The sequence below is a fragment of the Mustela erminea genome, chromosome 11, assembly GCF_009829155.1.
Source record: "Mustela erminea isolate mMusErm1 chromosome 11, mMusErm1.Pri, whole genome shotgun sequence".
In the NCBI taxonomy this organism is placed as follows: Eukaryota; Metazoa; Chordata; class Mammalia; order Carnivora; family Mustelidae; genus Mustela; species Mustela erminea.
The window spans coordinates 76,117,280-76,128,706 of record NC_045624.1 but is presented as its reverse complement, the minus strand read 5'-3'; the positions used below and the strand labels follow the sequence as shown (position 1 = coordinate 76,128,706).

The window sequence follows — 11,427 nt, the reverse complement described above, 5'->3', positions numbered from 1 at the left end:
GGGTTTCACCCACCAGTCGAGTAACTGCTCTTATTTATTTTCTCCCACTTTCCACCAAAATAAAGACATCACCTGCCAAATCAAAAGTTACAAGTCATATGTCCTTGAAAGGCTTGGGGCAAATCTTACACAAACCCTGCCCCTATGGCCTGCCTCTCAGGCAATCACCAGTCTTTTTAAAAAAATTCTAGATTAAGATCTACAAAGATTACTGTTTATTGAAAACAAACCAGAGCACCTTAGATCATCAGTGGTCAGTAAACTCCCCTCTTTCCCAGTTCTAAAACAAGAGAGGTTACACGCAATTAGTTAGAGCCAACTTCATTCAAACTTCTTTCAACAGATAATATTCAAGTCGTGCTAATTCTTGTAACCCATCCATCAGAGGAAGTATCACAATTACCTGGATCACTTTTGAGTAAGAACAACACGTATTTCCTAATTACTTATGGTACAACCACATTCTTATTATGAATACGATTAAATGCAGTTTCCCAAAATTGAGTTCCGTCCTTATTTACTCAAAAAGAAAAACTTCTATGGAAGTCATAATCCTCAATGTCTTAGCAGAAAAATAACCATGTAACTTTGATGCTTGATATAGGGCCAGTGTCCCACTGCCATTTTCTGTGAACCATGAAATTATCCCAATACCCTTGCACAGTTATGTGTATTTATACACAAGCCATCCCACTTTCTTCTTCATGGTTTTGCATGTCATCTGATAAACAAGACTTCTCACTCATCTGAAATTGTACTTCCAGCATTACATAAATGGTCTTAAACCATTTGATTTCCATAATACCATCAGCTTGTTTGTTTTAATAGAAAGTCAGGCTTCTCTTTGCCTTTTTTTTTTTTTAATACTCCTTCAAGTCTTTCAGTCAAGCCCTTCTTACCAGTTCCAACAAGGATGAAATTCCAAAGGCAAATGTAAGTTTAGATAACCCAAACACATGTTTACATGTTTATTCTTCCTGAAAGGTTACTGCTTACTTAGGCTTCTGAAATCAAGAAAGACCCTATGGAAAAATGAAAAATTTATTGTCTTTCTTTGTTCACCATTTTTTAATAGAAAAGATGTTTTAAGGTCTGTCAGGAAAATAAATAATGGGAAAAAAACTATACCTTAAAATTTTTCAAATCTTCCCCCAAACTATAAACAAAGAAAAGACATAAATAGAATCACAATGCATATGCTCATATCTGCCCTCCAAAGCACACTTTTTATGTAGAAGTTATAAAGAATAAAAGTTACCCATTAATTATATGGCATGCATCAGCAGTGCGCTGGTGGGCTTAACCTCGGTTTTCAGTTATGTCTATTTACAGATTAATCTCTTCCTGAGTTGAGTTTCATCTTCCGTTGAGACCCAAGCCATTTGTTTTTGTATTTTTGGCAAAATACTTGACCATGTGATAAGGCAATCAGACGTTTCAACCTCCTTCCCTTTTCAGTGGCGTGGCCCTCTGTGAGATCACCAACGTGCTGGATATGAAGACAGGATCTAAGCTACAGTCCCGTAGAACTAGAGATCAGGTTTCTGTGTTCATTAGTCTGAAGGCTACAGCACTGTCTTTTCATATATTTGGGGATCTTGAGGATTTCAGTTGAACAGATTCGAAATGATCTTCTTTTTCCTATGAAGAAAAAAACATTGAAGCAAAATCAACTCATTCAAATTCCACTAAGATTTTAGGATCTTATGAGTCCAGAAGGAAAGTCCTGGAAATCATTTTAATCTACATACCTGCCAGTTGTGATTAGAATTTTACATTTAAAGGAGAGTGGCAGATAAAAAACAGATAGCATCCCTACCCTGAAGGATGCTTTTGATGGCCAGGAAATAAGACAGACAATCCAAAAATAGAGGCAAACACATGATTGCAATAGATAACCAAAAAATACAGCTTCACAAAAAAAATATTTTAGTGAAGAAACCACCGAGACCAGACCCTTCCTAAGGGGATATCTGACCTGGGTGCTGAAACAGATGACCTTGCCATATGAATTTTGGACACGAGAACTGACAGAAGCTATATATTCACAATACGTAGTAAGAAGGACAGCAGAAATAAATAAGGAGAACAGCAGTAAGACACAAGATCCTTTGGGTTTGTTGACATGTTTTAGGAAAATCTGTTGGGTATATACCGTCTAAAGATTAAAAACAAGTCATCTTAGATAATAAATCAAAAATTTATCTCAGCTATATCATTGCTGACTTTTGTTGCATATTACATTCAAAGCGCAGCCTATTAAAATCAGTACTTCTTTAATGGGGAAAAAGAGAATTAAGAGAAGAGATTTCTCTCAATGTTGCACTGTGAAAGTCAGGAAAAACTTTCCGGAGTCTGCTAGAACAGAGTGGGGGGACCATGCTTTCAAATAAAATAACAATGAAGAGAACTAGGAGTATTTTAAAATAAAGGAAATAGGAGAGGGGCCAATCCTAGGTGCAAACCGATGTGTGTCTGAAGTAGAGAAGTGAAATGAGAAAATAAAAGTGAGTAAAGCCTGAGTATCTGTCAGAAAAAAAAAAAAGGCAACTTTTGTGCTTTCTCTCATTTGAGTGGAGAAATCCAAGTCTGAAGTCCAAGACTTCAGTCAAGTTTTCGGGCTACAGGGAAAGGAGTATGTGAAAAACGTCACACGAACACCACCATCTCACTTTCCCTTGCCTGCGCTGAGATGATGTGCCTGCGGGAGGGCGGACCGCACCTCTCCTCAGTGCTCGCACTCCCTCACTCTGAAGAAGTGTGCCTGGAGTCTCATGTTGACCAGATGGCATTTCATTGAAATAACCGTTGATAATTCCAGTGTTTATTAAGCCCCAAGGCACTGCAGGATCAGGACTAAACTTGAGGACACAAACTGTCCTCAAGGAGCTTACAGTGTATTGTGGGAAAGAGCATTAAGGTACCAGGAATAAACTAGAAAGGAAATCTGAGATTTTTATGATTTTTCCTTGAGAAGATTTAATTCAATATGTTCCAGAGGGGAGAAGGGAAAGAGGCCTGTTAGTGATCCTAAAGCTGTGATTTGAAAAAACGCTGAAAACACTTTATAAAATCATGTTATTAGCATCCTAGGGCTTTAGATGTTGTGTCCTCTTTGTTCACATAGGATTTTTGCTCCTCTTATTGAGAATGTAGGATATATATGTACTCACACATTTGTGTGTGTGTGTGTGTGTCTGTGTGTCTGTGTCTGTGTGTGTACTTAACACCACTAACTGAGACTTATAGATGACAAGAACTGCAGCTTATTCATTTTTAAAATTCCCAAAACATGGCTCCAGGCCTAGTACATGGTAGGCTGTTACTGCTTATGCAAATGTACTGAAATGCCACATTTCAGAAGGGAGAACACCGGATTGAAACTCAGGAGATGGGTTTTTAATTTCTACCTAACCTTCTCTTAGACAAAGAAGGGAACCTCTCTAGATATCAGTTTACTCAAGTATGACATAAAAATGCCATACAAATGATTTTTCTGAGTTCTAAATTCAAGAATTTATTTAAAAACCAACTTCCCCCAGAAGCTTCTCCTTCTCCTAAGGTCACAGCCTTATTGCACTCCCTTCTCTGTACTCCAAGGGACCCTGTATAATGTTCTCATCACACTGGATAATGGTATGTGTCTGTGAATGATGTTCATGTGTCGTGTACTAATAAACCAGATAGTTTCTGACATAAGAAACAGCATCTAATTTGACAAAGCACCAAACCCAGGCAGGATGTCTATCGGATAGTATCCCATGAGTGATGATGGAACAAAAAAAAAAAAAAAAAAAAACAACAACAAAAAAGCCTGAAGACACATTTTTATAGTCACTGAGAAAAGCCAAGAAAAGTAAACCCGTAAAAAAAATCCGACACAGCCAGTGTATTGAGAGGAAAATACCAAATAAGGTTTGACTTTAGGACAGGAATAAACATATATATATAAGATAAGCCAGATCTTAAATGATATAACAGTTAAGACACTTTACAACCATTTTCACTCCACAGAGCCAGGCACAACACATTTTTTAAATGGGAGATACAGTAAGACTTGTCTAATGATATTAATAGCAGATTTATTCATAGCTACATATTGGAAATAGCCCAAGTATTCATCAAGAGGAAAACGGTAAAAAATTTTGGCAAATCCACACAACAGAATACTAATCCTGAATAAAAAGGAGTCTACCACCGATTAACACAGGGTAGATACATCTCAAAAATGTTTTGTGAGTGAAAGAAAATTTACACAAAATACTATATACTGTGTAATTAAAGTTATATGAAGTTCTAAAACAGATAAAACAAATCTACGGTTTAAAAAAATCACTACAGTAGTTTCCTTTAGGGGGTGAGGATGAGGATCAATTTCATGCAAAAAGACATGAGTCCACTTTCAGGGATGAGGTTAATATTCTATTTTTTGATAGGATTTGGGGTGACACAAGAATATGCACTTCCCAAGGGTTCATAAGATTGTATACTTGTTATGTGGGCATTTCACTCTATGTGAACATTGTCCCTTAGAAAAAAACTGAAAATATTGAATTCTCTCATCAATTATACGTATCCTGCAGTGTTTAGTTGTGAAATGTATTGAATCCCGCAGTTTATTTTGAAATGCATCAACAAAGATTTATTGGTAAATGAATAGAGAGATAGAGATTTAGAAAGATAGGTAATAAATCAAATACAGTAAAATTTAGGTGGTGGGTACGTGGCTGTACCGTTGCACAGCTCTTTCAGTTTTTCCATAGCATTTTAAATTTTCATTGAAATGATTTTTTAAATTATTATGGCAATTAAAATTGCTATTCAAAACAAAAAGAGGTGCACTCAACCTTCTCAGGGAGAAAGACTTTATCCTCCACCATGCTTCCTGTGACTGTTTTCAGGAATCTTTTCAAGCTTTCAATTTTATGGTTATAAAATAACAATGAAGGAGGTACTGCAAGAGGAGGAAATACTTTATAGTTTATTAATACTTGTAATTCCTGGGGAGCCTGGGTGGCTCAGCTGGTTAAGCATCTGCCTTCAGCTCAGGTCATGATCCCAGGGTTCTGGGTTTGAGTCCCACATCAGGCTCCTTGCTTGGTGGGAAGCCTGCTTCTCCTTCTCCCCCTCCCTCTGCCTCTCCCCTTCCCCTGCTTTTGTTCTCTCTAGCTCTCTGTCAAATAAATAAAAAATCACTTTTCCTCAAAATCTTTCCTGGGGCCTGAATGCTTCCTTCATTACAAAACAATGCCCTCACAAAGAGGGAATCACAAAATCAAATCAGGCAAGAGAAGTCTAAGTATACTGACGATGGGAGATCATTCTCCATGGGTCTCTCGTGTTTCTGCAAGTCTTCTGAGGAAGACATTAATTGCCCTTCATGGTACACAATCTTCTCAAAGCTGTTTATATTACAAAAAGCCTTGGAAGAACACAAGAAAAGTTTGCTTGCAGCCCTGATATTGTCTCCCCCTGCAGAGCCAATGGTAGATATGCTTCCTGACTGTTAGAAAAGATTCAGATTCCCCAACCTAAGTGCTCATTTCTGCAACATAACACACTGCGTATCACTTGGGCCACCTCACTCTGTGGGAGATAGGGCCTGAGGAAACAAAATAAGCATTCATTTTGGCCACTGCTACTGCTGTGAATAATAGACTTGTTTTATTTCTGACCCAGGAGACTCCTTTCTTCAAAATGTCCATAAAAGTATACAGGCTAATTTGTTGGCTAGCAAATATAGTGCAATTTCATAACCACTGTAATTCGTCGCTGTTTTGCTGATGAGGATGGAAAATTGACGGGTGTCTTTTTAGTAGAATAAGTATGACAGCCTCACACATTGTTTAGCAAGATTTGAGCAAAGTCCATGAGACTTAGCAACGAACATGGTGACCAAACTGTATGATCAACAAGGCAGTTAAAGTTCTCCATTTCACTGCCTGGAAGTGGAAAGGAACCGGGGAGGAGGTTGTAGGCTGAATTCTGGGAAGTGGTTCCAAGAGTTCATGGTTCGGCTGCCTGAACGGTAGCCTGGATGCTGTTAATTCTTCTCTGGGGACTTCCTCACCAATCAGGCCATCAATTGCAGGTGTGCTCCTTGGTAACAAGTAGTACTAAAATACAACCTGATGGGAAAAGGTTTCACCTCCTTTCACAAGAGGTTACAGAGACATGCACCAACAATGACCCTTAAAGAAAAAACAGAAACCACTTATGGCCAGAAATTAGGTGAACTGTTATATTTTGGCAGATTCTCTTTGGAGATGATGTGGCAGGAGTCAATGATTATTAAGAATGGCAAGAGCTGGGCCAACCTTGTGCTAAACACCCCTTGTGCTCTATCATGCCAACTTTGGATGTGTTCAAAGATGACAGTAAAAGGTCTCAGAGATTTTGTAGTGGGTCCCCATGGCAATAACAGAGCTTTGGCCCTCTTTAGCAGATTTCCCTGAAAATCAGTAGAAAACCTCCACAGGAAGTCTAGGGAGGGGCTGACGAGCACTGGGGCTCTTGGTACCCCAGATTGGGTTACTATGTGGAAGATCACTGGAGAATGAAAAACTGACCCAAAGGAATCTTAATAAGTTAATATGATCAGCCCCACCCTAAAGCTTCCCCTATCCTTTATTTTAAAACAAGGCAATAATTTAGATTTATGAAAATGGAACAAGAAATAAGGTAGATTCCCTTATTTTAAAAAAGGCTCCAATATGTAAGTCAAGCCTAAATCAATAAAAGACAAAACACTTCCAGTGTCAGTCTGAAATCAATCCAGCTGGGACTAGGACAAGAAGGAGTCCTAACACTGAAATAGATGATATCAGGAATGATAACCTTGCCATGCAACATGGGGTTTTAGGTGGACCAAAACACTGGAAGTTTGCTTGAGCAGCACTGCTTAAAAACAAAAGCAAATGCTTTTGCTTGCTATTGTCACAGAAACTCTTTCTCTCTGCACCCTTAACCTCTTCCTCCTCATCTCTCTTGACCTTGGCTGCTTTATGGAGAAAGATGATTAGTTTTTCTGACACCAAGAGGGACTGAAGGCCAGGCACAGCCATCTACATCAGTTATGTAGCCTTGAGGAGGGGAAGGATTCAAACATTTATGACCATCCTACCAGAACCTGTGACAGGAGAGGAACATGTGAATTCCATTAATGGGGGTTAAGAAGTTTCTTATCGGGGAAGCTAAGATAATGGGACCTTGTGTGATGAGTTCTGCAGGACTATCCAAGAAGCTGCTGTTGTTGCTTCTACATCCAGAAATCTAGAAGGAATTGATGGTACATGCATACACATCCTCGTCTCCTAAGTACCAGCGGTGATTCCCCTGGTCAAGAGCAGTCCCATGGAAAGGAGAGATAGCATTGCCTCTATTGTCAAACTTCTGCCAACAAAGGTGGCTGATAACACACCCCCCCACCACCAAAATTCAGGAAACTGCTATGTAAGTAAAGTTTCTTGAGACGATGTGACCAGATTTGTAATGCTAACTCTATCGGCTAGTCATGCAGGAACAGTCCAGCACTTGTTTAGATGCTCTGCTACTGGAGACTGCATGGCCTCACTTGAACAGGCTACCTGGTCTTCAGTAAGCTGAATCATGCTCTCCACCTTTGTGGCCTCACAGCCCTAATGACCAATTTGGGACAGAATTCTCAGTGATTGCTGGTTCTGACAATTAAACACTTCAGCAATGGAAAGGAGCCTGCCCCAGAGGCATCTTTGGGGATTTTAGATTCATTACCTTGATATGGCTACCAGGTATAGCCCTTCTGAAAAGCAGCTATAGCTTATAGCTGAGTTCTTGTCAAAACTGAAAGCCATTCCTGTGCACATCTTGTGAGTCTATAGCCCGACGGTCACATTGACAGTGGGTCAGCAAGGTGGCAAAGACCTAATAAGTCTCACTTATAAAATATAAGTGGTATATTCAAGAATATGGCTGGTTCTGCCCAGAAGCATCTCAATCTCATGTGAAAAAATGGCAGCAGACCCCTTTGGGGCAACTTTGTCTCTTACTCTACCTCCAAAAATGAACCCACTGGCTCTAGTCCTTGGTTTATCTAAGTTCTACGTTATGTCTATGTTACGGTATGTCTATGTTCTATGTTCTGTCTGATTCACTGATGGTTTGCAAAAGTGGAAACCCAGTGGGTGTCCACCAGCAGCTGTAGCTGTCCTATCTCAGCACCAAGTACACATAACTGAAAACCTACAAAATTGTTTGGTCTAGTGGGCTAAACCCACAGCCATTCTCATAGCTGTGGCCAGTACTTATCTTGATAAATCTTATTAGATCACCACTAACTCTTGAGCTATCACCAAGCATCAATACACTATTTGGTCTGCCACTTGGAAAACTATAGACTTAACACATCAAATTTACTCCTCTCTGTGACCAAATTCCAGAAACAAATCTCAGCTGATCAAATCATCTGGGTCACTCATGTAGATACTTGCATTAAGGACTCGTGATCTGAAAAGATCAAAGAGAATTACACACACAATAGAGATTGCATAGGACAGACTGCCAAAATGCTGCATGGACCCATCATTCTGCCCACTATAGCAATGAATCTGCCATCACACACTGGGCATAAAGTAAAGGACTCTTTTGCAGATGCAGAGTTTACCAAGCATGCAAGACTCAGGATTCAGGCCTGGAACTGACAAATTTTTCCATAGCAAAGTGATGGTCACACCTCTGATCACTTCTTTGGGGTATCAGTACCGCCTTACCTCTTTTGACACCTGTTCACATCATGGGGTTGCTGTTCCAGTCAGATCTGCTAACTCGAGCCACACCATTATGGCCCTTGAAAAAAACCTCTTCGTGTTTGTGACTTTAAGGATTGATTTCAGTCTAACAATGGTGCTGCCCTTTATATCACAAAAGCTACCTGAAAATGGGCTGACCATAGAGGTGTTCAATAGCTCTTCAATACCTCATACTGTTGAAAGGTATCATTGAGCATGACAAGGGCCTTTTCAAAATTGAATCAAAAACATTTCTGACTCTATCTCCCCGCTACCTCCTCCTGGTCCACATAGTTAATAAGGTTGTTCAGTTACTAAACATGCTTGTCCCCAGAAAGAGATCATCTCCTCTTGGCTGTGTCATGTATAATTATTGGTAAAAAGGTTAAGGTTATATGCACTTATATAAGGTTATATATACTTACATTAAAACCCAGGATTCTACCCTGTCCACTCACGGACATGAGGTGTCCTTTTTACTGAAGCAATCCCTAGAATGTCAGGTCAGCCAGAAGGTAGTCTAGGAGATTCAAATACAATCCTAATGTAGCCACCTGTATTGTTTTATTGAAATGTCATGATTCTAGATCAAAAGGATAATAACCACTTGGTTGACTACACAGCTCATCAAGACCTCCTACCATAGCCCACACAAAGATAGAAGACCTAATTTGTCTCCATCATAAGTTTTTTTTTTAATTTATTTTTTATTTATTTTCAGCTTAACAGTATTCATTATTTTTGCACCACACCCAGTGCTCCATGCAATCCATGCCCTCTATAATACCCACGACCTGGGTGGGTATTATAACTTCAGATTGTTTTTCAGAGTTCATAGTCTCTCATGGTTCACCTCCCCTTCCAATTTCCCCCAAGTTTTTTTTTAATGCCTTTGTCCCTCTGCACTTGAATGTTCTAGAGCAGAGATCTAGGTTCCAATAAGGGATAAGCAGAAATAAGATGAAGTTTTAGCTAAAATGGGGAAAACTTATTTTTGGCAGTGGAAGAAGACCAACAGTGCAGTCTGATAATGAGGTGCCTAGAGGGCAGATAGCTTAGACCCTGGGAGGTATGAAGGATGGAGGGATATTAATGACAATTTGTTTTTCAGAGTCTCCCTGTCACCTTCTATGAAGGATAGTGCATTAGTGTTCCTCTCTCAAACTGCTGCAAGTACTTTAAACTTAATCAAAGACTAGGTCCACCATACCCATCAGATAGAAGTCCCTTTAAACTTACTGAGAAATCTGTAAGAAACATCAGGAAATGACCCCACCTTCTATCCCAAATAACAACATCAACACCAACATTCCCATTGCCACTGCTCAGTCCTTCCATGGAGTAAACAAGCACCACCGAGTTTCCAGCATAGACCAACCAGAGAAGTTGAACTGACAGTCCTTAAGCCGCCTCTCAAAAACAAAGAAGAGACACAAGTATGTGAAGTGAATTGGGAACCCTAAGGTTTATGAGCCAGCAAGGGGGCTGCAGGCACCATCAGACAGTATTGCCTAACGACTGCGGGTCCCACTTGGTGTCTCCAACAACCGTCTGTAAGACTTTCTTTCCAAAGGCACCCTGTATACCTTCAGGACTGTACTACTTGTGTAGAAGCCAGTCATTAACTTGTACCCTACGAGGGGTCATAAGTGGTCATAATTCAACTACTCATGGAAATAGCCCCAACATATCATCAACCTTTAGACAACTGCAAGGATTTTCAAAATGAGACTACTGTTGGTTGGTTATTCAGAGATCTCTGAAGGGGTAACTGGTGTTATTCCTATTCATCCTATAGGCAGTTATTCAATCACAAAAGATGGTAAAAAAAATTGTCTCTGAGTCAGCTAGGGTATGACATGCCACCACCTCAGCCTCTGATGACATTTAGGTCAACATCAACTCATGGTTCAAACATTATTATGGACAATGTAATCGCCATAAGGGTCAAGAGGAAGTCTGTGCAGTCACTCATCTCTTTTGGGTATCTGGAATGCCATCATCCTGTTCACTAAGTTCCCTTACCATGGCCATGTACACAAAAGTGGGAGATATGTTGGGTTCTGCAAATTTTTGAAAATACCTTTGACCCTCTTCCACATGAATCTTATAGAGGAAAGATCTCACCTCTTCCACATGAATCTTATAGAGGAAAGATCTCAGTGCCAATGGAAAGGTTTCAGACTGAGTAGAAAGGTCAATACTGGGACTTAAAGCTGCCTAGCTTTCTAAGGTGGACCCTCATGGTTTATGGGATTTGTTTAGCTAGTTGTATCTGGGAGCCTGGGGCTATGTTTGAAGTCAATAATTCAGGTTCATCTCATCTTGCTGTTCGGTGTCCTAATGGAAGTAGCTTTATTTAAATGATGTATGCAGTAAATTGGCCAGATTTGAGCCCAGCCTCAGTCAAACAGATTAAACAGAATGGTGGATAGCATGCTGTACTAATGGGAAAATTTACCAGGAGCCAAGATGGTGTAGAAATAAGGTTTGGATATCTTGGGGAGATAATTCTCCATGGTTCCTTTGCATTTCTGTAGATCTTATGAGCAGGACAGTGATTTCCCTTTGTTTAAGACCACCTTTTTTAGGATCTTTGTATAGAAAGCAGCCTTAGAAGCTCAAGGAATTGTATTTTTCCAGAGCATATGGCAGGAAATGG

At 39.7% G+C, this 11,427-nt stretch overlaps 1 protein-coding gene across 1 annotated transcript in view; it reads right to left on the bottom strand.

The window, feature by feature from the left end:
• Positions 1-200: 200 nt before the first annotated feature.
• KIAA1324L (KIAA1324 like) overlaps positions 201-11,427 on the bottom strand; it is a 171,776-nt gene continuing 160,549 nt past the window's right edge. The window contains exon 22 of the mRNA XM_032304299.1: positions 201-1,641. Within this exon, the coding sequence (XP_032160190.1) occupies positions 1,582-1,641 (60 nt within the window). The 3' untranslated portion in view covers positions 201-1,581. The remainder of the gene's footprint in view (positions 1,642-11,427) is intronic.